We start from the raw sequence: 27,745 nt of genomic DNA, 5'->3' as shown, positions 1-27,745 counted from the left end.
AGATGTTGTGATTTCATGAGTGCAATGACCATGTTGTGTTTAGAATACAGCATTTCACAGAGCTCCTCACATTCCCTGGCACTTACTTCCTTTCTCTCCCCTCTCCCTTATGAAGTTGAGTGCTGTCATTTCAAATTCTATATAGAATTGTATTGGAGTTTTGGTAAGGATTGTGTTGAAGCTGTACATTTCTTTTGATGGGATGACCATTTTTATTACGTGTATCCTACTGATCCATGAGCACAGGAGATCTTTCCATCTTCTGATATCATCTTCAATTTCTGTTTCCAAAGCCTTGAAGCTTTTGTCATACAAGCCTTTCATTTGCTTGGTTAGAGTTATCCCTAGATGTTTTATATTGTTTGTGGCTATTGTGAAGGGTGTTGTTCATCTGATTTCTTCCTCAGTCTGTTATCATTTGTATATAGGAGAGTTACTTTTTTTTAGTTACTCATGAAACCAGCCAGTTAACTAAAAGTGTAGGAGTTCCCTGGTAGAAATTTTAAGGTTGTTTATATTTCATATCATTGGCAAATAAAAATACTTTGATTTCTGCTTTTCAAATTTGGATCTCTTGTTCTCCTTCAGTTGTCTTCTTGCTCTAGATAGAATTTCAAATACTGTATTGAATAGATTTGGGGAGAGTGGACAGACTTTGTCTTGTTCTCAGTTTTAATGGAATTGTTTTGAGTTTCTCTCCAAAAGTGGGAGAATTTCAGTATTTTAGTCAGTAAATATATAGTGTGGCAGTTAATATTGATTGTCAATTTATGGGATTTAGAGTTACCATAGAAACTAGTTTCTGGGTGTGTCACTGAAGAATTACAGGTATTAGATTCATTGAGGTTGAATAATCTATGCAAACCATGGGCGGTAGCATTCTTTCAGCTGCTCACCTGAGAACAAGTATCCATTGTTCTCTCCTCCTGCCACCATGACCTCCCCACCATGATGGACGATACCCTCAAGCTGGGTCAGAATAAACTCTTCCTTTTTTAAGTTCTTTTTCCCACGATATTTCATTATGGTAAGAAGACAACTAAAAATACATATCGCCAAATAAAAAATTCAACAAATAATCACCAAAATTAAATTATACCATATGTCAAAATTTTCTAATGGGCAATTATAGAATATTCTCAGTAACCCATGGACATTCTACAAAATAGACCTGATTTTAGGCCATAAGCAAGTTCTGACAAAAACAAAGAAAAGATATTTTCTTATATCTTGTAAAATAATAATAAAATAAAGAGCAAGAAAAATTATAGAATTTACTTTAATGAATAGAGATAAAATAGTATGCTATGTCCAAGTGCGCTGGCATCTGCCTGTAATCCCAGTACCCAGGAAGTAGAGGCAAATGAACCGACACAAGCTCAAGCTCAGACAGGACCACACAGTGAGACTCTGTTCCGAGCAAAGAAACCACTAAAAGTATATTTCTTAATGATCAATGAATTAAAAAACAAGAAATAAAATTTAAAATTCCTAGAATTAAATGAAAATGAAAATAAAATTTGCCAGAACCTTTTGATATGGCCAAGGTAGTCATAAGAAGGAAGTTTATGCATATGTGTTTACATTAAAAAATCAGAAATGTTTTAAAGATATACTTCCAGGTCTTAGATAACAAAAACAAGTTAGTGGACAAGAATGTATAGTAAAATACCATAAAAAATATCAGAGTGGAAATTAATGAAATGAATATCAAGAGAAAAATTCAAAGAACCAATGAAGTACAGAGTTGATATTATGGAAAGATAAAATATATTGACATCTGGGAGTGGTAGCCCTTACCTTTAATCCCAGCACTCTGGAGACAGAAGCAGGCAGGTCATTATATGTTCAAGAATACCCTGGTCTACAGAGCAGGCTCTGTCCATCCATAGCTACACAGTGAGGCTGTCTTGATAAACAAACAAAAAGATATCCACAAACAGCTAGCCAAGCTAACCAATTGCAAGAAAGAAGACCCAGATTAATAAACTTGAGATGAAGATGGGATCATTATAATAGATTACAACAAAATTTTGAGGATTTTGGTTGTGTTAGTTAGGATTCTCTACAGAAATAAATAGAGAGAGAGAGAGAGAGAGAGAGAGAGAGAGAATTTATTAGAGTGATTTGTAGGATGTGATTCAACTAGTCCAACCATGGCTGTTTACCAATGGAAGTTCAAGAATCTAGTAGCTGTTTAGACTATGAGCCTAGATGTCTCAGCTTATAAATCATCTCTGGTGTATACTGGAGTCCTTAAGAATTAGTTTGTAAAATATTGATTTTCAACCTTTCTAATGCTGTAACACTCTATGTTGTGGTGCCCCCCCCACACACTATAAAATTACTCTTGTTGCTACTTCATAACTGTAATTTTGCTGTTGTTATAAATTGTAATGTAAATAACTGATATGCATGGTATCTGATATGAGACCCCTATGAAAGGGCCATTTGAGTCCCCAAAGGGGCCATGACCCAGATGTTGAGAACCTCTCCTCTAACGACAGTGAAGGAATGAACTTTCCAGCAGGAATGGGAACATGCAGGCGAAAAACAAAGGCTTCCTTCTTCTTTTATATAGGCTGGCACCAAAAATTGTGACCCAGATTAAGGGTGGGCCTGCCGACTTAAAGAATTTAAATAAGAAAAAAAATCCCTCATGAGCCAGACCCTTGTATGTTAGTTAATTCCATATGTAGTCAAGTTGAATAAATTGGAAAGTCTAGGGGAAACAGATAAATTGCTGACACATGATGTAGTTTCATTAAACCTGGCAGATATAAACAACTTAAAGAATCCTAGACCAGCCATGAGATTAGAGCAGTAACAAAGAGGCTCCCAAGAAGTTAAATCCCAGACCAGATGAATTCACAGGTGAATTTTATCAGATCTTTAAATAAGCAACACCCATGTTCCTCAAACTATTCCATAAAATAGAAATGGATGGAAAACTATCAAACTCATTCTATGAAACTAAAACATCTTATATTAAAACTTATATCAAATCGGTCTTTAATACTATATGCCAGTCTCCCTGATGTACATACATATGAAACTTCTCAGTAAAACCATCACAGGCAAAATTAGACAACACGTTGAGAATATTATACACTATGACCAAGTTTATTCTGTTTTAGAAATCTAAGAAAGACTGAACATTCAAAAACCAATTAATGTAATATACCATACACACACTCAGAGGCAGAAATCACATGATCACCTCAATAAATGTACAGAAGGCCATTGAAAAAGCTCCACAACCGTTTGTAATAAAAGTCCTCAAGAAAGTAGGAATCGAAGGAATACACTTCACCACAAGGACAGTATATATAACAGATGTGTAAATTACTTCATATTAAATGAGGAATACTTTAAAGCATTTCCCCTAGAATAAGGGATGGGACAACAGTGATATATTCGTCTTTGTTTAATGTTAAATTCTTTGCCAGAACAAGAAAGCTACAGGCAAAAAGGGAGAGGGCAGGGAGGCCCAAACCAGGAAGAAAGAATTCAAATTATCCCTCTGCAGATCATATGATCCTATATTTAAAAACCCTGAAGACATCAGGTAACTCTCAGATCCAAGGAACACTTGAAGCAAAGTAGTAGGATCAACAAAAGATTAACATACAAAATTCACTGACTTTCTATAGCAATAATAAACACTCTGAGAAAGAAATCAAGCAGACACTTCCATTAATAATAACCTCCTGTACACTTACCTGGAAAAGTTCCAGGTGATGGTCTGACCAAAATTCCAGCTTGGTCAGTATTTAATATCTTTAGTAAAAGGTTGCTTAAATTCAGTCGAAATGGTGATACTGGTTTTTCTGATAAATTTCAGGATTAACATATGGAAGCCCCAGAGAGAAAATTCCACCTCAAACTCTGAAGTTCAGCTTTTTACTCAGGCTCCAGGGACTCCATGCAGTGAAGAGCCTTGCTTTGAAGAGAAAGTAGAGGACATTTTTAATGGAGACCTCCCCTTTTGTTTTTGGTAAGTTATAGAAAACCCTTTAAAACTCTATGACACTTTTCTGCCTGGTTTTTGGATTCTGGTTTTGGGGTACCCCATTGGGGGTGAAGGGGTTCTGACGAAACCCACAAAACCCTTCATACAGGGCACAGGGAGCCATCTCACAGTCCTCTGGTGATTTTTTTATTTATTTCTGGTTGATTGGGAATTCTGTTAGAGCTACCAATTGTTTTCTGACTTGCCTTGTACCTCTGATAGCATGCCCTAGTGATGCTGGAGACCCTGGTAAACTAAGGCAATGGGACATTTTAGACATTTTAGAATTTACACAAAATTTTATTAAAATGTCTGTGTTAATATATGATCTTGATAAGTAGATAAATAAAAGGTTAGAAATTAGGACCCCAGCTAAACGCCAGAGACTGAGGTATTCCTATCTTATGGTACAGTAAGACAGTGACCTAAGCAGACCAACAAAGAACTTAGAGTTACTGGCTTAGAGAAAACCTTTCCTTAATTAAGGTCTATTCAGGCTAACAGAGACTTATTTGAAGATCTCTGTCTAACCTTCTTGTTGCTTTCTAGCACTGTTATGCAATAGATACTTTGGTAAATCAAGTCATACAAAGAACTGTTATATTCTGTAACGGTACACTAGGTAAGGATCAGGAAAGCTCCCAGTCTCTTTATGAACTGTGTTCATGAGTTAAAGATATTATCTTGATATTAAAAGAACTTCAATTAATAAATTGTTAATATGTTCAGATTATTTTTTATATATATGTTTTCAAAAGTTAAGCCTAAAACAAACAAAGTTTGTCTAGTTTAGGTATACTTAGCAGATAATGGTCCTCAAACACTTCAGAGACCTGAAAATATGGCATTTAAAATGTTTAATAATTTTTATGATAGAAAGGTGTGCCAGGTTCCTGTAAGTACCCCTATCTTCTTCAAAGAAGGATAAACAGTTTACAGCTATAACTGTTCACCAACACAGTCATGCTTTTTAAAGACTGTTTTCTAATAACTCTGTATGTCTCTGGTAAATGATTAAAGTCCATACAAGATCTAGGTTCTAATGTTCTAAAAAATGGTCTAAGATACATAAGGGTCTAATGTTATAAAAACTTACATAAGTTCTAAGAACCTCATAAAATGATTTAAGTTATATAAATACAAACTATAAAGATAAAATGTTACACTGTGATTTCAAGGGTTCAAGGTTTTACCATAAACAAATAGAGTTCTGATAAATTTGTAGAACACTGGCTTCAGTCACAATCTTAAGGTTTTAAATTTGGTTGTTTTCTGAATATAGTCTTAAATGTGCTTTTCACTGGGTCAAAATACATATATCAATGAGACTTTCTAGATATAGGAAAAATATTCATGCTTTTTAACCCAAAGCCATAGCCTTTGCAGTGACACCGAGGTGTAAATCTGCCCCTGCTTGCTTTACAGATGCCTGTTCACTGCTTTTTCTACAATGTGGATTTTAACACAGTGGCAATGCTGATAGAACTAGAGCTTTTTTCTCCTTGTGCAAACTAAAATTCATTCAAGCTTCAAGAAATCAAAGCCATAAGGCTTGGATTCGACCATTAACAAATAAGAATTTTTAACATACACTCTGTCGCCTTTAATTACTCCACTGGCATTGTTGTGATAGCTCAAGCTTCCACCACTCTGCTGAATGGCAGTGGGGAAAATAGGGGCCTCCTGTTCCTGCTCCCCAGTCTTGAATAGAAAGCATTAGTCTTATCTCTGTAGCATGATTGTACCTCTAGGACTAACATGCTACTCTCAGTCATACAGAGGAAAACACCCCACACTATCTTTCTAAGAGTTCTTTTGTTCGTAAGGAATGGCTGCTTGGTTTTGCTCAAATGCTTGTTCTGGATTGGTTGAAATGGTCATGTGGTTTTTCTTCTTTCAATGGTTTATATGTTTGTTACATTACAGAGTCCAATATTTTTTCCAGAGCTGACCCCTTCTTTGCATCCCTGGGAAAAAAGCTATTTAGTCACAATATATATAACTCTCTATATACATTTCTGGATTCTATTGGTTATTATTTCAGGAATTTTTGCATCAGTATTTGATGAAGTATATTAATTTTTCTTATTATTTTTACCATCTGTTTGTCTGGTTTGGGCATATTACATTTGCTTCAGAGAATACCTCAAAGTTGTTTCTTTCTCAAATTTCCAAGAAAGGTAACTTGGCTTTCACTTTTTTATGTAAACAATTAATATAATCCTCTGGTAAAAATATCTGTGACTTGACATTTCTTATGGTGTAGGTTTCTAATTAAAAATTAAATTTCTTCATTGTTATAGGACTACCCAGAGTTCCTGTTTTTTGTTCATTGAGCTTTTGTGGTTTATGTGGCTTACGCTTGAGATATAAGCTCTTAACCTTACATGACAGAGTTGTGAGCTCTGATTCCTTACTGTTTATTTGACGGCCGCAAGCCCTATAATGGCCTGCCCCATCTCCTCCCTCCCCTATCCACTCCCACCCAGTTTCACTGCTGGTGTTGGCAATTCTGAAGTACCTCCTCTATTTGTCAGCCTACTAAAAGTTGTCAGTTTGATTCATCCTTCCAAAGAACCTGCTTCTTGTTTCATTAATTCTTTTTTTCTGTTTTGTTTTGTTTTTTAATTGATTTCAGCTGCTGTCTCCATTATTTCCTTTGGTTTTCTAGCTTTGGATTTACTCTGCTTCGAGCTAGATTTCTTTGAAGCAGAAGCTTCAGTCACAGACTTGAGACCTCTTCAGTTGATGGGGGCACTTTTCTTGCAGTGCTCTTAAGTACCCTTGTGGACAGTTTTCTATCAGCCCACAGTAAGGTGTGCCGCGTCTCACAATGCAAGGCGCTGATGGCTCCCAAGTACATTAGCTTCCAAGCAATAAAACATTGTCCTGTATAATCTTTCTGATCTTAATTTCTCCTCCAGCCGACACGGGAAGAAAGCAGTGTCGATGACTTTTCTTCCTTTGAATTAAGTGGCAATTATTTTGTGGCTCGGGATTTGGTGTACCCCAGCACAATCAATGTGTTTTCTTCAAAAGAATGTGTGTTCTTCTATCAAGTTGAGCGATCTATAAAATGTTGATTAGGTTCTGAGCACTGCTGCTGGGTGAGTTGTCCTAAATCTTTCTAGTTTTTTTGTACAATTATATCAATTATCATGAGAATGATGTTGAAATCTCCAACTGTATCTGTGGATTTTGTCTTTGCTTTCAGGTCTCTCAAGTTTTCTTCCACATAGTCTCAGTTCTGCTGTTGGCTTTACACACCTTTAGAAAGAAAGCTATGTCTTCTTAGTGGATTGAGTTTTATCGCTCCCATTATAACTGCCCTCATTAACTGATCATTTTCTTTATTTAGAACTCCAAGTTTTACTATAGATGTATATTTGTATATATATATTTAATATATATATTAAATCTTGAAGGTCAGGATACACCTACTGAATAGACCATTGGAACAGAGGTTTCTGTTTCTTTTCTTTTCTTACATTGCTTACTCTCCCTTCACTCAGCCTATCTTTCCTATGACCGAACCTTGAAATGCACCAGGCAGTGTTTTCACATGTAAGAACATGCATCAGGCAGTGTGTTTACATGTAAGAACATGCATCAGGCAGTGTGTTTACATGTAAGAACATGCATCAGGCAGTGTGTTTACATGTGAGAACATGCATCGGGCAGTGTGTTTACATGTGAGAACATGCATCGGGCAGTGTGTTTACATATAAGAACATGCATCGGGCAGTGTTTTTACATGTAAGAACACGCATCAGGCAGTGTTTTCACATGTAAGAACACGCATCAGGCAGTGTTTTCACATGTAAGAACATGCATCAGGCAGTGTGTTTACATGTAAGAACATGCATCAGGCAGTGTGTTTACATGTAAGAACATGCATCAGGCAGTGTGTTTACATGTAAGAACATGCATCAGGCAGTGTTTTCACATGTAAGAACATGCATCGGGCAGTGTGTTTACATGTAAGAAACAACGATACTTTTACAAAAAACAGTTGTAATGACTCATAAGCGTTAACAATCTCAATATTAAGATGGAAGACTTACTTGTTTATTTTTTTAAAAAAAACTTGTATTGGTAGGTTTCTAAATAATTAAAATTGAGTTTTAAATAACTTAATTATTGAGCAATTTTTTTTCAGAGCCAAATGTCTTCCTAGTAATGCCAACATCTCATTTGATAACATTTGGGAGAAAAATACTTGGAGTGGTCATGAAAGAAACATCCTAGCAATGGCAGACTGCACACATCAAACAAGCTCACAGTTAAAATGTTATGACTTTATTGTAACCACGACCGGTGTCAAGGTGCCAAGGAGAGGTCACAGAACCTGTGTGTGAAGAGACGCATGACTGGCTCTCAAAAGTTAGTAAGAGATGACTTTACCTTGCTGTTGCATCAAGAGAATGGGGAGCGGACAGTTAAAGAGTGGGGACAGGTAAGGCATTAGGAATTCTGAGAATACACATCCTGTCACACACAGGAAGGATGGGGATGGCCTGTGGGTAGCCAATGGACGACTCCCTCAGAGATGATGAATCCTTTGCTTAGGCCTGTGGGTAGCCAGTGCAGGGCTCCCTCAGAGATGATGAATCCCATGCTTAAGCCTGTGGGTAGCCAGTGCATGGCTCCCTCAGAGATGATGAATCCCATGCTTAGGCCTGTGGATAGCCAGTGGACAACTCCATCAGAGAAGATGAATCCCCTGCTTAGGCCTGTGGGTAGCCAGTGAATGGTTCCCTCAGAGATGATGAATCCCCTGCTTAGGCCTGTGGGTAGTCAGTGGACGACTCCATCAGAGAAGGTGAATCCCCTGCTTAGGCAGTCCTCAGAACCAGTGCTCTCTGCTTCCTTCCTATCTCTCCAGCCTTTCCCAGGCTCTCTTGGCACAGTGCAGTCTAACCGAGACACGGAACTGATCACGATTTCCATAGCTTGCCTCTCTACTTTGCACGTGTTCTCCCCATCTTCTGGAATATTGCTCCTTTATCTCCAGTCCTGTGCTTTGTTTGCCTTTCCTTTTGTTATTTTATATCTTTGCTCTTTCTTTTATCTTGCCCGTCTCCTTTACCCAAAGCAGTGATCCCCAGTGAGTTGTCATAGGATCATGTATGGGACTGATACATGCGTGTCATGTTTGCTGGGATTTCATTGTCTGTCCGCCTCTCTCTTAAGACTGAGAGATCAGAAAAGCTGGAAAGCTTTTCCTGCTTGCCCCTGGTTTTTCAGCCCTTGGAGAAGAGTCTGACTTATGAAAGGGGCTCAGAAAAACATATTAACAAATGTATGAATGAGAGACTATTAATAAATAATAAATAGATTTCTTATATGGCGCATAGCATGCAACAAATGTTCTTATAAGCACTAAACAGATTTGGGTAATTTAATCTTTGAAATGGCCTTTGTAATATTGCTCTTTTGTCAATGATAAAACTGAGACCCACTGAACATAAGAGATTGGCACAACAAGCAGAATAGGTAAGAAGTGACTGAGCTAGGCATTTAGAAGCATCAGCCTTCTTTTTCCTCTTGGCTCTTTTCTGAGTTCTCCCTAATTGGTTGTAGTCGTGGGAAAGTAAACACTCCCAAGTACATTTGTGACAGCAATAACTATATGCTCTCACTGTGCTATAATGCTGGTCACTCGGGGAACATTGCTATCTGGTTGAGGTTGCCACCATGGAGAACTTAGAAAGAAAAGCAATGTGTTTAATCAAGTGGTCATTGAAAACACCCACCAGGACAAACGCATTCTGGCAACAGAGGTTGCTTTTGTCACTGCCATAGTCCTGCCACAGGTCATAAGATCTTGATAGATTTGAGGCATTTTCTACCTGGATGGTTTCTTTCAAGGACAAGGCAAGTCTTCCTGGGATTCTGAGGCTTAGAGGCTTAGAGACTTGGAGACAGGTCCTCCATGGGTCCTGGTAGTGTCAGTGGAGAACTCTACCAGAATTTGAGTCTTGCTCTTGGTGGGTTCTGAGCCGTACCATGTGACATTCACTGTTCTAAGCTTACACAACAGCGCCTAACAATGCTGTCACCACGGCACATGCAAAGGGAGTGGAACCACACAACAGGAAGTGCATGTAAGGAAAGGATATGAGATTGTTTTGGTTGAATTAATATGGGACTCTTCTATGGATCCAGGGTCTCAGAAGGACAGGGAAAGTGCAGGCTGCTACAAGGAAGGGATGCCTTGCAAAAGAGAGGAAACCAGGTGAATACAGTCACAAGATCTAAACACAGTAGGAGGTGTAGTAATAGGAGCTGCGGGCTGCGTCCCCGGCACCCGGCCGCCCCCATGGCTAGCTTTACTCGAAATAATTACACGGAAACTGTATTCTTTTAAACACCGCTTGGCCCATTTCTATCTAGCCTCTTCTAGGCTAGCTCTTGCACCTGGACTAGCCCATTTCTAATAATCTGCTGTAGCCCACGAGCTGGCTTACCAGGAATGATCTTAACTTGCGTCTGTCTGGATTGGGAGAATCATGGCGACTCACTGACTCAGCTTCTTTCCCCCAGCCTTCTGTTCTGTTTACTCCACCTACCTAAGGGTGGGCCTATCAAATGGGCCTAGCAGTTTCTTTATTGCTTAACCAATGAAATCAACAGATTGATATATGACACTCCCACATTAAGGAGGAATGTGGGGAGCTGGGAAACCCGATGGCATTTCCAGAGGGAGATAGCGGTAAATAGGGCTGGAGCGAGTGCCGGACTCACGGGACAGCAAGAGTTCAAAAGAAGCAGTGTGGGCCCAAGGAAGCCGTGGAAGAGCATGCTTAAGACGGATAGAGAGGGAGGCCTCTCAGATTTAGTGTGCAAAGGAATCCTCTAAAACACCCACGTTCAGGTTTAGTAGGTCTGGGATAAGGACAGAGGGTCAACAGCGCTATCAGCCTTCCAGGAGTTACAAGTGCTGCTGACCCCTGGAACACAGCTTTGGCCATCGGGGTCGAAATCCATGCCAGCGTACAGAAAGTCAATAGAACAAAAGAAGCAGTATATGCTGATGTGCATAGCCTTTATAGCCTTTAGTACCTTGTATTATAAAGGATAAGAAATGGACAATTTCCAGCTTTCTGGTCTTCGTCCCTTTTAATTATTGCTAGCTGTATTTTCCATTACAGAGGTTCTGTAATCCTCACCAAATAATGTGACGGCGACAAGATGGAAGTGTGGCTGGCATTTTTCCACCGGCATTGCTCACCACCCCCTACAGGCCTCTGGCTATTTCAGTTGTTCCTGGACAAAGACTGAATAAAGTCAAACGAGCAGCACACGCAGAGAATGGTCTGGGGAGCGAAAGTGGAAGAGGTCTCCGATCCTGCGCGGTGAACCTCTGACCCTCTCCCCCGCACACAAAAGACAATCAACAAAGGAACCAGAGGCGGGTGCAGAGATCATTCAACCAATTTAAATCACTGTGATCTCTGTGTCGGGGTGGGAGAAATCACAAAAGGCGCAGAGCACAGCTTAATGGAAAGACAACAAGGCGGGGAGAGAGGTGTTGCTAAGTCAGGCTCTCCCGTGACCTGTAGTAAGTGGTTGCCCTTGAACAGGTCATTTAATCTCTGGATTTTCTCATCCATAAAATAAAGCCAGTGGCTGGCATGGTCCTGCCCTTGCGGTCTGCTTGAGGAAAGCAGGTATGAAAGAGGCCACGTGCACTGTTCCTCCGCATATCGACGTGGCCGGAGCTAATTGTCGGGAAAATGGAGGGCCTGCGCGCATGTCCGAAGAGTACCCGTGTGTCTTGGTTTGGGTTTCTCTTGATGCCATAAGAGCACCATGACCAAAAAGCAAGCTAGGAAGGGAAGGGCTTATTCACGTTACGCTTGCAGACCACAATCCGTCATTGGAGGAAGTCCAATGGAAAGTAAACAGGGCAGGAACCTGGAGGCAGGAGCAAATGCAGAGGCCATGGAGGGGTCTGCTTACTCACTTGCTCCCCAGGATTGCTCAACCTGCTTTCTTATAGAACTCAGTACCACCAGCCCAGAGATGGCACCACCCACAATGAGTTAGGCCCTCTGGTTTGACCACTGATTGAGAAAATGTCTTATAGCTGATCTCGGGAGGCACTCTGATGACTTCAGACTGTCAGGTTGACACAAAACAAGCCAGTACACGCTGTTTCCCCTGAATGACTTTGTTTTGTTTAAATTTCTATTTAAAATTCTTAATGTTGTTGTTGTTGCTGTGTATGTGTGTGTGTGTGTGCGCGCGCACATGCATGTGGGCATGCACACATGTGCCATGGCCTGTATGTGGAGATCAAAGGTCAGTTTGAAGGAGCTGTTTTTCTACTCACTAAGTAGATTTTTAGATTGAACTCATGTTGCCAGACTTATCCTGTGCTGAGCCATCTTGAAGGCCCTGGCTTTGTTTTATTTAAAGATCTGGGTGAAGGTTAATATTCAGGAGGATGCCTATATGTTTTTCTTTGGGTTCTCCTTCTTATTTAGCTTCTCTAGGATCTCTAATTATAGGCTCAATATTCTATCGGAAACTCACCAAGGCCAGCTGACCTGGGTCTGAAAAAGCCTGGGATAAAACCGGACTCGCTGAACATAGAGGACAATGAGGACTACTGAGAACTCATGAACAATGGCAATGGGTTTTTGATCCTACTGCACAGTACTGGCTTTGGGGGAGCCTAGGCAGTTTGGATGCTCACCTTACTAGACCTGGATGGAGGTGGGTGGTCCTTGGACTTCCCACAGGGCAGGGAACCCTGATTGCTCTTTGAGCTGACGAGGGAGGGGGACTTGATTGGGGGAGGGGGAATGGGAGGCTGGGGGAGGGGGAATGGGAGGCGGTGGCAGGGAAGAGACAGAAATCTTAGAGAAAGAAAGAAAGAAAGAGAGAGAGAGAGAGAGAGAGAGAGAGAGATAGATATATCTGGGTGACAAGTCTGAGAAAACTCTCTTAAGTCAGCAGGAATGACCTGTGCACTTCCCCTTACCCCCACCAAAGCAAATAAACAGAATTCTCATTTTTTAACCATGTTTCTGCTGAAGGAGCCATGATGGGCCCTTGAAGGGACGTCACATATGAAAGAAGTGGACCCTGTCCGTCAGCAGGCTTCACAACAACACCAAGGTACACATTTTAGTCCTGACATGGCAGAACCCTTATCTTTGCTGCTGTAACTCTAGGGTTCTCTTCTGAGGCTGGCCCCCTCATCTTTACACAGCTAACGCTTTCCTTTTTGGATTGTTACTGTGGAGACTACATGAAGAAGAGCACTTTAAATGCTACAGAGATAGTCATGGGTGTTTTTTCTTTTTCTTTTCTTGTTGTCAAATAGTGTGATGGATGTTTCCAAGCCTTTCTAGTCAATGTCTTTCTCCACCAGCATCCTTGGCGGGATGCTTTGATATTAAAGAATCATCATAAGCACTTAATTCTGTGTTGGACTCACTGGCGGCTTAAAAAGAAATGGTTAAATAAAAGCTAAGCCACCTAGCGACTTTCAAAAACTATGACATCTACGAACAATACAAAAGAAGTCCTTGGAGCAACACCAGTTAGAGATCATGGAAATTGCATGGATTCCACCCTTTCTGTGGCAAATGCAAGGACAGCACTTATCACAACGTGGGCGACATTTTAAGTGTTCAATTAAATGCAATTATTAAAACACAGCCATCTTTAGCAAAACACGGAAACTAGCTAGACTAATATCTTACAAAAATTAACAGTGGATGTTTTTCTGTTATGAGATTAAACACAGATTAATTTCTAACGGACTGAACAATATGCTGAACCAAATCCATTAGCTCAGAGAAAAAGATTAAGCCGGGGGTGATAGTGCATACCTGTCATCTCAGAACGTGGAGGCAGAAGGATTAAAATGCCAGCAGTTTCCTTATCTTTATTTTGGCACAACAATAATAGTACCATACTGCTTCAGCTTCGTCTTTGGCTACATCCAAGGTCCTATCTCAGGAGAGTGAAAATGGGGGGGGGGACCCTGATTTGTGCTTGTGCCCCTGTTGTAAGAGGACCTGGCAAGAAGGGTCCACATCCAAGTCTTCGGCTATACATTTGCGCCTTTGTTTCTGAGAACGGAGGTGGCTTCACTCCACACGTGTTCGGCTCTCTGTGTGCCTGACACAGGAAACTCATCCAATTTCATGTGTTCATCATACCAAAGTCCTGAGACAGAAACTGGTTTGGTTGGGGAAAAGCAGGTAATGAAACACATCCTAAATGGTTTTCACAAATGTGAAGAAAACAAGAATGGCTTGGCCCCGTGACTTCTCATTCAGACGTGAGAACAGTCTCTTCTAACCTTCGTTCACCCTTCTGTGTGGAGGAGAGGCCTATCTTCTCTGCCTCCGGACATAGGCACCTGGAGCGCACTGGACTCAAGAGGCTACATTGCCACCGTGCCACAGTGTCTGAGACTCCGCTAAGCATCAAGATGTTCTTAGTGCTGCTGGCTTAATGGATCTCTTCTAAAAGTATGTATAAAACTTTTAAAATGTCCTCTTTTAGAAGGGCCAAGGAGGAGGAGAGGAAAAGAGAGGTCATTTTGTCTTTATAACTGTGTAGGCATAAAAATCCCCTTGAAAGGGTGGCTGGGAGCCTGGACCCTTACAGTTTCTCTTAAGTGCTTGTGCTATTTTAGCAAAACTAGAATCTAAATGGAGTTTACGGCTCCCTCTCTGGTTCAACCTCCCAGCTTCTTGGGCCACTGTCTGCTCCATTTCCCACACGCTTTCGAACTCAGTTTTCTAGTATTACTGAAAACTGTATAGACATCAGTTTAGATTACCATAAGGGACTCACCCAGATTAATGTAGAAGACAACTTTCCTAACTCATTTTCACTTCCTTTGCTTTACATAGAAGTCCTTCTACAAGAAAGAGTCACGCTGGGCTGACTCCCCATTCTCTGATGAGAGTATCTGGACCCATTTGTAGAATGGCATACTCAACCTTTCTGTATGGATGACGCAGACATATTCTTTCCCCCAAAATTGTCTTTAGTTCTGTAAGTGATAAATGGCAATACTCAGGGAAGGATCTCATGGGGTTGTAAGTATGTTTCCTACAGAATGTTTCTTCAATAAAGTAGGACTCTGTTGTCTTCTAAACAAACGATGACCCAGCCAACTCATCCGTCTTCCAGGCCCCAACCCAAAGTTAACTGATGGCTTTTCTTACAGGCAATGAAGTGCAAAGATCCACTAAGCCCACCTATGTCAGGTATCAGTTTTTCCTCTCGCCTCCCAAAGCATCCTTCAATAAACGCCCTTTGATAAATGACGCTGTTCTTAGCATTTCTCCTCTGCAACAGAAACATGTGAATCTTCTGTGACAACAGGCACAGCAGGCTATTACAGGATAGAAGAGGAAGAATTTTGTTTTTTAAACCTTGCAGCCTAGGCAAGACAGGGAGAACCAGGGAAGGCAGTCTCGGTCACAAGCCCAGAACAAGCCCTGCAAACACGCAACTTTCACCTTAGAAATCTTTCTAAAATTTTATAGCCAACTTTTCTATCCACTTCACCACTGGAAGAGGTGGCCTCTGTGAAGCGAACAGCAAACTAATATTGTATTAGTTTTTCATGATGTAAAAGTTACAGGCAGGGCCCACCTGAGTTTTCTCTGCCCTGCTAATATGTTTTCTACCACTGCCTCAAATTTAGACAATCTACAAAGTGACTGACTAGAAGATTAAATTTTGGTCTGCTGTGTGTGCCAATTTTGCCAATATCGGTGTAAATAAATATAGTTGCGATGTTGAATCCAACGTCTCCAGAATCTGAATGCTTATCTTCCCTAACCAAAGCAGATTTCTCATTTCATGGGTCCAACATGGCTCACTGCTTGAAGAGTGGGGAAGGGGAGCAGATTGTAGATTTGTCCAAATGAATTGGTGAAACGTTGAAGTTATAGGCTTTCCTTTTCAAATTCTAGAGATGGGTAAGAAACAAATGGATGACGGAGAAAGTGAAAGGAAGATGGAGACAAGATGGAGCAAAGACAGGCAGAGGAGCAGGAGGAGGAAGAGGAAGGTGAGGAGGAGGAATAAAGAGGAGGAGGAACAGGAGGAAGGGGAGTAACTGGGAGGTGGAGGAGCAGGAGGATGAGCAGGAAGGGGATGAATAAGTACGAGACACAGCAGCAGGACGGGGAGGAGACTACTTTGTCATCAATAAATAGTGCCTTGACTAGGAGAGGGCACCAGTGAAGAATTTTACAGTAGCATCGCATTTTAGGCTTTCAAAACCTCATCAGATATGAATTTAGTCTCATTTTATAAAAAAAAATCACAAAGAGTAAAATAAAAAATTTAAAAAAAAAACAAAAAACAAAATGTTTGAAAAGTTTCTTTTCATCCTGTTCCAGGAAGGTGTTCGGAAGAGCAGGGTAGAATGGTAACCAGTCAGGCCTCCTCGCACAGAGATCTGATTCTCCTTTCTGCTTGTTGGAGAGTCCATTTTTACAGCCTACATGGTTAAACCTTCAACATTTCCTTCTGGAAACTCAGCCAGAAAAACTGTTCTGCTCAAGGGACAAAGACGACACACCTTTTCCTTCAGTTGTATGCAGAACTGGGTTACTGGAACTCTGATTCCCCAGCCTAAAAACAATATTCACCAAACCTGTCAAGAATTGAGATGGGTCTTTTAAAGATATTTCCACAACTGAGCAGTGGTGGCGCACGCCTTTAGTCCCAGCCCTCAGGAGTCAGAGACAGGTGGATCTCTGTGAATTTGAGGCCAGCCAGGTCTATAGAGCAAGTTCCAGGACGGCTTGGAGCTGTTAATACTGAGGAACCCTGTCTCAAAAAAATATTCCCACTTAATATTACAGATTCTTTAGTAGACAGACACCCCCATTTGCCTTTTTATATGCATTTTTAGTAGGTGGAAGGTCACTGGCAGGGCAGTTTCTAGGAGGGTAGACAGGTAATTATTTCCATGAAGCATTCACAAGGGATACTCTCCCTTTAAGGGAAGTCTTCAAGGGGAAAGGATGGTGTTACAGGAGCAATAGACCTGTATGTTCACTTGGTTCTTATCCTAATGTTCCCCAGTAGTCTGCCTTCCCTATACCGCATGAGTTTCCTAGCATCATTGTCCACACCGTATGTAGAACTCAAACTACATATTAGACCTCAACTGGCCCTTTTCTTCCTCTTTCTTTCCATTTCACCTAGAATGAAATGACCAGCAGCCCGGTGTCATTACAGAAAGCATGCTTGTAATGGAGAGAGATCAGAGCTGGGTACCTAGGAAGCTATTCCAATAGTCCTTGAAAGCCAGGACACAGACCTGATCCCAGAATGAAAGTCTCAGCCCAGAAAGATCACAGTTGCAGTCAAACGTGTCCATTCAACCAAAAATCAATAAAGCCCAGAAGAGTTCTGTTAACAAACTTATCTCCCCTTCTGTCCCAGTGATATCAAGAAACGTAGTTCCACTTTTTTTTTTTTCACATAGCATATACTCACTCTGTCAGGAGCCAGAAGCCTTGAACTGTCTCTCCAGAAGTTTGTGTAATGTGTTTCCTCAGGTCTTCCACCGCAGTCTCAATAGCCCCTGGCTGAGTGGGAGAAGAAAGCATTTCACTTAGAGAAGACTGAACACACTCTGCTTTCATTTAGTTAGAATGGCCAGCACCTTCTCCTCCTCCTCCTCCCCCTCCTCCTCCTCCTCCTCCTCCTCCTCCTCCTCCTCCTCCTCCCCTTCCTCCTCCTCTGGGAGACTAAGCCTGATTCTTGTACTTGCATATCCTGTTTCACTGTGTGGCACAGAACTTGGTCTTGGTCTTGAATACTGCGTTTTACTGCTAGCTATATAAAGTGGGCCAAAAGTGTTCCGAGTCTTATCTTCTCAAATCCTGTCCTATCACACTGAAATGAAAGCAGCCATTTTGAGAACACTTCTTCCAGAGAAATAAGTTTATCAGGAAGTTCAAAGCAGCTAACAATATATATACAAAAAAAAAAAAAAAAAAAAAAACCTTCCCAGATTCCAAGAGCACTTATTGGTAAAACACAAAACATAGCTCTCTGCCAATGCTCCAGCCATCAGTGTGGCTGACTCTGCAGCTCAACTCTCTCTCCTTTGTGTCTTAACTTCCACAAAACAAGTGTTCCCACATCTGGGTCTGGTTCTGGTTCTATAAGGAAACAGACTGACACCTATCCTAGTAAATTCATACTCTCCCTAGTCTAATGATTCTTTAACATCTGAAGACATCAGAAGCTTATTGAAACATTTCTAGGACTGCAGTTGGAGGTTTCTTTTCCACCCACCAATTTCCAAATAACCACTCAGAGCCTTAATATTAATTACAAATGCTTGGTCAATAGCTCAGGCTTACTACTAGCTAACTCTTACACCTAGATTAATCCATATTTCTTATCTATGTTTTGCCATGTGCCTCATGGCTTGTCATCTTATTTTCTACACATCCTGCTTTCTTGGCAACTGGCTGGTGTCTCCCTGACTCTGCCCTTCTTCATCCTGGTCTTCTCAGTTTGATTGTCTCACCTAATTTTATCCTGCCTTGCTATAGGTCAATCAGATTCTCCATTAATCAATGAAAGGAATACATATTCATGGTGTCCAGAGGGTTATTCCACAACATAGGACCATCCCCACTTTCATATCCAGCCAGCTTGAGTTGGGACTTGTATTTCTAACATATGTCCAGGTGACATTGTTGGTCTGGACATGGTACTTGTAACAACCAGTTGCTCTCTAAGCAATTATTCTCAGTGCTTGACTGTATACCAGAATCATCCCGGAGCCTAAAAAAATCCTAACCTGGGAAACATATTAGGCCATTTATCTCAGGAACTTGGTAGATAGATACATATGAACATCAGGAACTTGTAAGAATGCGTACTATCTTATGGGAGAATGGAAATAAGGAAAGGGTACTGGTGCTTCATCTATGAGCAGTGCAGAATCTGAGCTAGCTAGTTATTTTATCCGCACACCAGCTCCTTGTTTTCTTCTGTACAGCCCAAGTCACCCACAAAAGGATGCTATAATACCTGAAGTGAAATGAATGACAGGATTTGTCCCAAATCAGTTCTACAACGTAAGCTTACTACTTGGCTTTTTGGCTGCTGAACTGAACAAAACCTCGGAGCCACGCTGGAGACCATAAGCTCTATGGATCTTCAAGAAAATGTGATCATAGCTTTTATAGCCAAAGATCCTGGCTCCATCATTATAGTGAGTTTCTTCTTGAGCTGGGCAGCCAGATACTAGACTGAAGGATTTTTCCTGGTGTGTCGTCTGCAGCTGGCTTAAGTCTGGCCAGGAAGCTAAGACTAGCACTTCCTGCTGGCTGAAGGCCATGTGTCATAAAATCAGGAACTTTTGGGGGTTCAGTAAAAATATTATGCCTACCACTGTTGCCTGAGATGTTTATACTGATGCCACTCATTTCCAGGGACCCTGCAGGTACTCAGGCTACCCTGGACTGTAGCCTCCTGCTAATTCTCCCTTTGCCCAACCTTACATTCCTCTGAGGCTCTCTGACTCTTCTGGGGCCCACTTTCAGAAGTCTTCCGAAACACAATGCTCTGTTTTGTGACTCAGCAGTGGTATTTTCTCATACGTTCTTTACATAATTTTAGCCTCACAAATATAACTCGGTTGTGAAACCAATACTTTTCAGAAAAAAAAAGTAAGTAGAATTAGAGAGTAATTAAATAACCCTAAAATAAGCATTTTGTTGAATGTTTTATGTCATACAATTCACCAAAAATATGTGAGATTAATATAATACTGTATGAACCTTTAAAACCTTACTATCTTCCATACCCAAAGCAATTTCCAAATCCATAAAAACGAAGCATGATCTGTATTTGATCCAGGTATATCTCGGTGAAGTTATACTTTAGAAATTCTTGCATGTGTTCAAAACGGCATGGGTGAAGAACTCTTTGCAACCCTGTTTGCAGACAGCAATAAATGAGGAGCAACATGTGAACGCTGATCAAGAGGGTATTATAGAATATGTTCAGATAATAGAGTATAGTGAAGGTATAGAAGTAACAAAGTATATCGATAAAAGAAAAAGTAAAACAGGAGAGGGTAAGGTAGGCTGCCTTCCTTATGCAGAAATATGTGGAATAAGTACATTCCTGTTGGCTGACACACAGCTAAAGTAAGCATAAAGATGTCTAGAAAACATATCAATGACGGTTTCCTTAGGATGGGAAAACAGGAGATGGAAATTGACCATGGAAGTGATGCTTTCCTGTATACCTTTTCAAAAGCTAAACCCTCAAGTGTGTTATCTATGGAAAGCTGTGATGCTCTCTACAGCTCTGTCACTGTCTGCACTATTCTTTGTTCTCAGTGTGAACATTGCTCAGGCCCCTTCTCTAGACTATAGAACAAAATGTAACCCGACACAGAAATGTGCTCCCTTTACCTTTATTATTGCTAATTAACAATTTTTACTTAATAAATTTAAATCTAATAATTTAGGATAAGAAATTTAAGAATATATAGGCACTTTGTGTCTTGGATATCATGGTTTGGTCTCAGTTATCCTTATGGCTCTCTAGAATCCATGGTAAGTTATCATGGTGTTCTTCATCAGTTTCTGAATTTGGTAGATTGTTGTGATAATGATTACTGTAACTGAACTACTGGGAGATCCCATAGGACCCTGTAACTTAAATAGCAACAAACACTACGTAATGAAAGCCTTGACCATTATTCTCATTATTGCTTATGATAAAGAAAAGAGAAAAGCTATACCAAGATTCAAGGATCAAATGCTTAATGCAAGTAAGCACATAGCTCTGAGACTGCAGTCTAAGACAAATAGGAAACTATGATCAAATATACCACCTTTCACAACTCTACTGTGATGGAGGTGGGTCATTTGTCTATCTGTTGCTTCCATTGGTTAATTACTGAAGAAAACTGCTTGGCCTGATAGGGCAGAATTTAGATAGGCGGAGTAGACCGAACAGAATGCTGGGAAGAAGGGAAGTGAGCGGTTACCATAGCTCTCCTCGCCAAGATGGACGCAGGTTAGGATCCTTTCTGGTGGGCCACCACCTCGTGGTGCTACACAGATTGTTTGAGGTGGGTTAATCAAGATGTGAGAGTTGGCCAGTGAGAGGCTAGAACTAATGTGCCAAGCAGTGTTTAAAAGAATACAGTTTCTATGTAATTATTTCGGGTATAAAGCTAGCCGGGTGGCAAGACACAGCCCGCCGCTCCTCACAACACTACTGTCTCTTACATTCTAGACTTGCGTAGTTACAGGCAAAGCAAACCTTCTTACAGAATTGCAAAGACTTACGTATCTGCATTTCCATGATCTAGGCTAGCCCAGGGCCAATGCTAACCCAAACAATACCCATGACTTTGTCAGTGTTTTCATATACTAAGCTCCTTGTGTGCAGAAAGAAGAAGCAGTGGTTCAGAAAAAAACAGATCTTAAAGACTCTATCTCTCACATTTCTGTTGTGACTCCTATGATGGTTAGACAGAGGCCATTTTGCAACAAACACTTAAGTAAGAACATTAGGTAGATTGGCCCTGATCTGTAAAGGAAAAGAGTGTTTGTATTTTTTTGAAAAAAAAAATGAGAATTCACCTTGTCACATCATTGCTGGGGTTCTGCTCTCACAAAAGAACAAATCATCTTTAGGACTCTCCTCAAGGAGTTTCACACAATGAGCTAAACAACCTCTTGCCCAGTGACCTGTTTATTTTCTAAACTAAATGGAAGTTCACACAGGAAATAAGAATAAAACTAATAAATGTATTTGTTCCCAATGTGAGGGCAAGTCACCAGGAACCCTCTAGCAAGAGGAGAGGGAAAGAGAGAGAGAGTATGAAAGCCAAATTAGTGTCATGGAAGCAATGGCATCTCACTACACAATGGGAAGTCCTGAACCTGCTTATTAAAGTCTCGCTGCTCACAATAGAACACAGGCTATAAAAAGGCCATGGGGAACCATTAATTAAATATTAAAAGATCAAATAGTTTTAGTCCCATTAGTTTGTATGTAATTTACATTCTCTAGTATAAATTTAGAGATAATTCTCCATCTCGAATCGCTTTCAACTTTCTGATAAGGTATCTGCAAATACAGAGCCCCACAGGGAGTTTAAAAATATCTTTCTCCATGTGGGCTAAGCATTGTTCTTTTCATAAAAAGTTGCTTTTGAACATCAGTCTCCACAACCAAGATGATTATCATAATATACCTCAAGTTATTAGCTTTGAGGGATACTTTTGTTCGGAGAAGGCATGAGGCCTATTTTAGATATATCTAAACAGTAATAGCAGACACATTACAACAAGAGAAAAGGAATGCAAATGGACTGAGAGCAAGGGTTTTAGACTTTCACTTCTGGGACCTCTCTCATGTCCTAAGTCACATGTAGTCCAGAGACAGTGTCAGGAGTCCTGCATTGTGCGTATGGTCCCCAGTCATGGCATGATCCTCAGGATGCCGGTTGACCTTGGACAAGAAATAATTCCTTCAGGTACTTTAGGAGTTCTCTTAAATGAAGCCATAGAGGCATAATTTTCACATATAATAATAATGACCAGCAAACTGCAGTAGTGTTTTAAGAGGTTAATAACTTATTTTATGATCTAGTACTTAGGTGTATGGTATAACGTCTGATATTACTATGCTAAAGTGAACACTTATTTGTCAAGAATTTCTATTTCCATGCCATTCATTTTTTTGCAAATCCCTCTTAAAACTTATAGATTTGATCATTCTCCTCCTTATATCCTTGCAAATCAGTTCCCAGCACCCGACAAACAGAAAGCCAATAAATATCCTTCTTCCTTAGATCAATGATATGAATAGAAAATAGTCTAAATATCGAGTTTAAAATTAAACACATTGCAGTATATATTCCCAATATGGGATTCTATGGAACTGACTTTAAAAAATGATACCACAAAAATATTGTGACCATATGAAATATTTAGTATATAACTCTAATTGCACATAAAACATATATGAAAAGCAAAAAAGATCTACCCTAAAATGTATAAGATCACATACAATCGATTTTTTTATTTAGTATTGAACAGTGAGAGTACAGTGACTTTTATTTAGCCTATCTACATTTTCTAATCTTTTATCAACAAATTACTTCTTGGGTTATGATCCTAAAGTCCTTTAATAAAATACTTCAGCAACAATTTTTTTTTGACTCATTCATTCAGTGTTCTTCCCAGTTTCCCATGCATATACCTGACATTCTTAGCTCAGCAGAAGTTGATTTGACTGTGACTGTGGCAGAGAAGCCCGGAACTATATAGAGGTAGCCAGGAAAGTGGTTCTAGCCCTCAGTTTGCTGGTCAGTAGATGCTTGGGAAAGGAAAGTCTCCCTTCCGATTGTGCTGCTGGAAATGAGTAACTTGAGCAGCAAGAGTGCATCAGTACTGGCAGAAAGTTTATAGAAACGCGGAATCTAAATTGTTCACCAGCTGGACCGTGACATCTGAGATTTCACTTCAGATCCAGGAAGTCACCGCTTTCTGAGAACTCTCCCACATCTGAAACTTCAAGCCTCGTGGTCTTCCCTAACGATTCCTTGAGAAAGCCAGCCGTCCTCCTCTTTACTGCGACAGACCCTGTGTCAACATTTATACCTCAGCCCAGAGACTGTAACGAGGTCATAGGCACCCTGTTGTCATTTCTATAACCATTTATAGAATTGTGGATGCAAGTAAAAATGAGAGAGGAGGTACTGAAAATAACAATGTTTGAAATGTTTATAGATGTGTCATATACTCTATGAATATTGACAAAGTTAGTTCACTTAGGGCTCTTTACAGAGCTTGTATTTTATCTATACTTTTCAGGTAAAGAAATTGAGACTCAAACATATGTGCATGCACACGTGTGCATGTACACACACACACACACACTCACACTTCTGTCTTCTTAAAACATCTTTGGATTTGATTTGCAAGTTAGCAAAACTAGACCATTCTCTCATTTCTTTAAAAAAAAAAGTTTATTGGAATAATGTTTATCCCAGAATATAAAGGTAATCAGACAAAAATCCCTGTGCTATTTATGGGATATTTCCTACTGAAATTTTGGTTATGGATTTTCCAGAGACCCACAAATCAACAAAGGTCAACTCTTGGTCAACCACAAGAACTTAATGGTAAGACCCTGTTTACTGCTAAAAACATCACTTTGGTCATTTTACTTGGAGAAAGCAAGCTCATACTGACTTTGAAACATCTTCCTTGTTGGGTAGCTTTCAAAGAACTGGGAGGTACTTTGTAGATTAATAAAGGAGCAATCCAGCAACAGTCTTACGTAGCTGTGAACCCTGTGAGCTACAATAATGACTAGACTATGCAGTGGGGACAACAGTAGTTGGCTGTACAGTCAACAGCTTCTTAGCTGAATTTAAGACCTGCTTAACAGAAGGAAACTCATGTCTGTAAACATGGCTAAGAATTCATGGGCAGGGAGGCTAAAGACCCCACGAATCTTACTTTGTGAAAGGAATATAGTACCAAGCTATCTTCTAAATATTTATCTTTGTACTCAGAAAGTAGTACAACTCTCACCCCTCATTCAGACAGATTTTTTTTAAATGCAGTATATGGGAATCATCTAGGAAGAGCAGTGGACTCAGCATCTTATTGAAGTTCTTGAATTTAGGTGATTTCATTCACCTGAAACTTGTTCGCTCTTAAAAAAAATATTGATTTATTTTTATATTTCACACACGAGTCGTTTGCTTGCATGTGTGTGGACGTAGCATGCGAATGCCTGCTGCGTGTGGAAACCAGAGGAGGGCATGAAATTCCCCTGAAACTGGAGTTACAGACGGTTGTGAGCCACGATGTGGGTGCTGGGAACCAGACCTGATCTTCTGCAAGAGCAATAAGTGATTTTGACGACCAAGTCATCTCTGCAGCCTTCTATATGTTTATTCTTAAGACGAAGATGGTCTGTTTTCTCCTGCCTGCCTCACAGGGTTGTATAAAGACACATTTTTTTTTAAAGAAACTGTAAATATCTAATGACATTTATTACATATTCATACATATAGTATGGGTCTGTGTCTGCTCATCTAAATAAGAACTACATGATTTAGCTTTGCTTTCCCTGTTTGTTTCCAAATGGGAGTTAGCTGCAGAGACATCCATATTAATTTCGAAAGGCCGACCGACATGAAACCAGTTGTTTTATTTGCTGAAGATCAATTCAGATCACCATGCACTATAGCACGGTCAAGGAAATTACTGCCCTGACTCATTTGCTGGCAGGGGGCAGCATTAATACCAACATTTCCTTCCATTACAATTGACTTCCTCCCTAGGATTCTCCTATACGGGATGCCTTGGCAAAGGCACAGCTTCTAACCGTGACTTGCCATTAAGATTAGAGTTGGTGGCAGAGGTCAGTTTTTCCTCATGGGCTCTACTTTACCAAGAGATATTCCCTGTTCCTACTCTAACCCACCAACTGTTCTACTTATGCCAGCTTCAGGACTGCCATCACCAGCAAAGAAAGGAGCTTTGCATCGGTTTGCCGCCGGCTTTCATAACTGTGCCAGCTTCTGTCACTGGGCCCCCTATTCTGCACCACTGTTCTGTATTTTCTCAGAAAACCCTGCCATCATCCTTATCAAGATCCTAAAACTCCAAAGGATGCTTACATTTCCTTCGCAGTTCCATCTCAACTTAACTTTGCATATTCAATAAAGTTCACATATTTTGGAAAACAGACCATATGCTTGACATATGCAAAAACACTCACATAAACACAGATAACATAGCACCTACCAAAGTGCCTTGCACATAGGAGTCTACGTAATGTTTAAATACACACATATGGGTTCACACTCACACATTGAGTTGCTTTAGTTAGAACTTCATCTTAAACAAAGGTATATGTCGTTAAAGCCACCAAATCAGGATCTCCTAAGTTTTGTAAATAGTCTCAGATTCTTGACTTCCAATTACCTATGATATTGGACTGAAAAAATATATTTTGAAGGGTCAGAGAGATGGCCAATCAGATAAAAGTACTTTGTTACACAAATCAGAGAACCTGAGTGCGATCTCCAGAAACCACACAAAAATCTCAGCATTGGGGGGCACATGAGTAAGCCCAGCACTCCTGTTGGGAGGTGTGAGGTAGGGACAAGATAACTAGCCAGAAGCCTTAAAGCTTGCTAACCTGGGGTAGGCACCAGAGTAGAGGCAAACTCCACACGAAAGAACTTGTCTCAAAGTAGAAGAGCAGAACCAACTTCCAAAAGTTGTCCTCTGTCCTGTATACAACACTGCTACACAAAAGAAGGAAGGAAGGAAGGAAGGAAGGAAGGAAGGAAGGAAGGAAAAGAAAGAAAGGGAAGGAGGTTATTTTTCAAGAAGAAGTTGCCCCACGTATTCATGAGAACTGTCTTTGCTGTCATAGTTCATATTCCCCTATCTTCCTCCCATAAATTACGGCTACTGTATTTATAAGAACTTCGAAGAATTGCAAAAGATCAGTAAGTACAAAAAAAAAAAATGAAAACACAAAGAGACAAAAAAAAAATCCAGAAAGTACGTTCCACTTTATCTCTGCTAGCAACTTAATAGCTGCCTTTCATACCCGGTACATAAGCCTTGTCCTCATTCATTTCCTTTTCTTGTCCACTGCTCAAATGAGAACTGAGAGCCCCATGCCACAGTTGCAAACCGAGGGTTTCAAACTCTTGCTCCCATGATAAAACACAAGCATCCCAGCATCCCAGCCTCCATCCTGAGATTCAGCTCAGCCGCAGCACCATTTTCCATTTCACAGTCTATGTCTTTTTTTAAAACAAAGTTCGCAGCTTTACATTCCCGCTACCATGTTAGAGATTCTCTAGTCATTAAACATTAATTCTTTGAGGTCAAATTTTGCCTCGGAGGAGGACAATACACACAGATATATAAGGTTACAGGAACCGTATCTTCTTGAGGCTGTCTGAGAGATATAAACCAGAGACTTGGCTTGTCTGAAGCTATACCTTTCAGCAGTACAAAGGAGGTAAGGACAACTGCATGAACATTATAGCCATTATTACAAACGGTTTATAAAAATGTGTAAAACTTGGCACAATGCAGAACAGAAGAGATAGTAAGATTTCAAAAGAAAAGTTTGAAGAGTGTTTAAAATCGCGGTTTTACCCGGGTAGCAAAGTACTTTCGTGAAGCATAGGGCTGGTGATACGGATTGGGGTAAAGAGTCGATTTAGTCACGCTCGGCTGTCTTGAGATCCGCCTTTGTCCTGGTTTCTTGCCCGAGTCTCCCTCGTCCATGGCCAAGTGGTCAGTCTCGGAAGGTTGGTGATCTCCCTCTTGCTTCAGGGACACTGGCTGGAATCCTTCAAAGCTCCCAATCGTTGACATTGCTTTAGCCTAAAACAAGCAAACAAAATGAAACAACCCTTTCATTGGAGGACAAAGCATGCCATCTGGATCCTGGCTATGGAAATAAAAAAAAAAAAAAAAAAAAAAGAGGTTATAACTGAAGATTTGTAGCAAAAGTTCTTCCCTCACGGGAAACAGCCATTCTTTGATCAAACAGAGGCACCAGTAGATAGGGCAGGAGCACAGACATCTAAATGCCATCTCTGTACAGGGCCTTCACCAGAGGAGAGAAGCGGGTACTCTCAGGACAGAGAAAAGGAGCCTGCGTGTCACTCTGTTCCCTTAACTTTAACAC

The 27,745-nt window shown here is 40.4% G+C and overlaps 1 protein-coding gene across 1 annotated transcript in view; it reads right to left on the bottom strand.

The window, feature by feature from the left end:
* The window catches only part of Tprg1 (tumor protein p63 regulated 1), a 106,377-nt gene extending 78,948 nt beyond the window's left edge, over positions 1-27,429 (bottom strand). The window contains exons 1-2 of the mRNA XM_041677741.1: positions 27,208-27,429; positions 17,510-17,601 (exon numbers count right to left, since the gene is read on the bottom strand). Coding sequence (XP_041533675.1) covers positions 17,510-17,601; positions 27,208-27,429 — 314 coding nt within the window. The remainder of the gene's footprint in view (positions 1-17,509; positions 17,602-27,207) is intronic.
* Positions 27,430-27,745: the final 316 nt, after the last annotated feature.

The sequence above is a fragment of the Microtus oregoni genome, unplaced genomic scaffold (genome assembly GCF_018167655.1).
Source record: "Microtus oregoni isolate MIOR12 unplaced genomic scaffold, Mior012 000029F_ref0000214, whole genome shotgun sequence".
NCBI classification, from domain to species: Eukaryota; Metazoa; Chordata; class Mammalia; order Rodentia; family Cricetidae; genus Microtus; species Microtus oregoni.
Note: the sequence above shows the minus strand (reverse complement) of the source record. Positions and strands in the feature narration are given on the sequence as shown.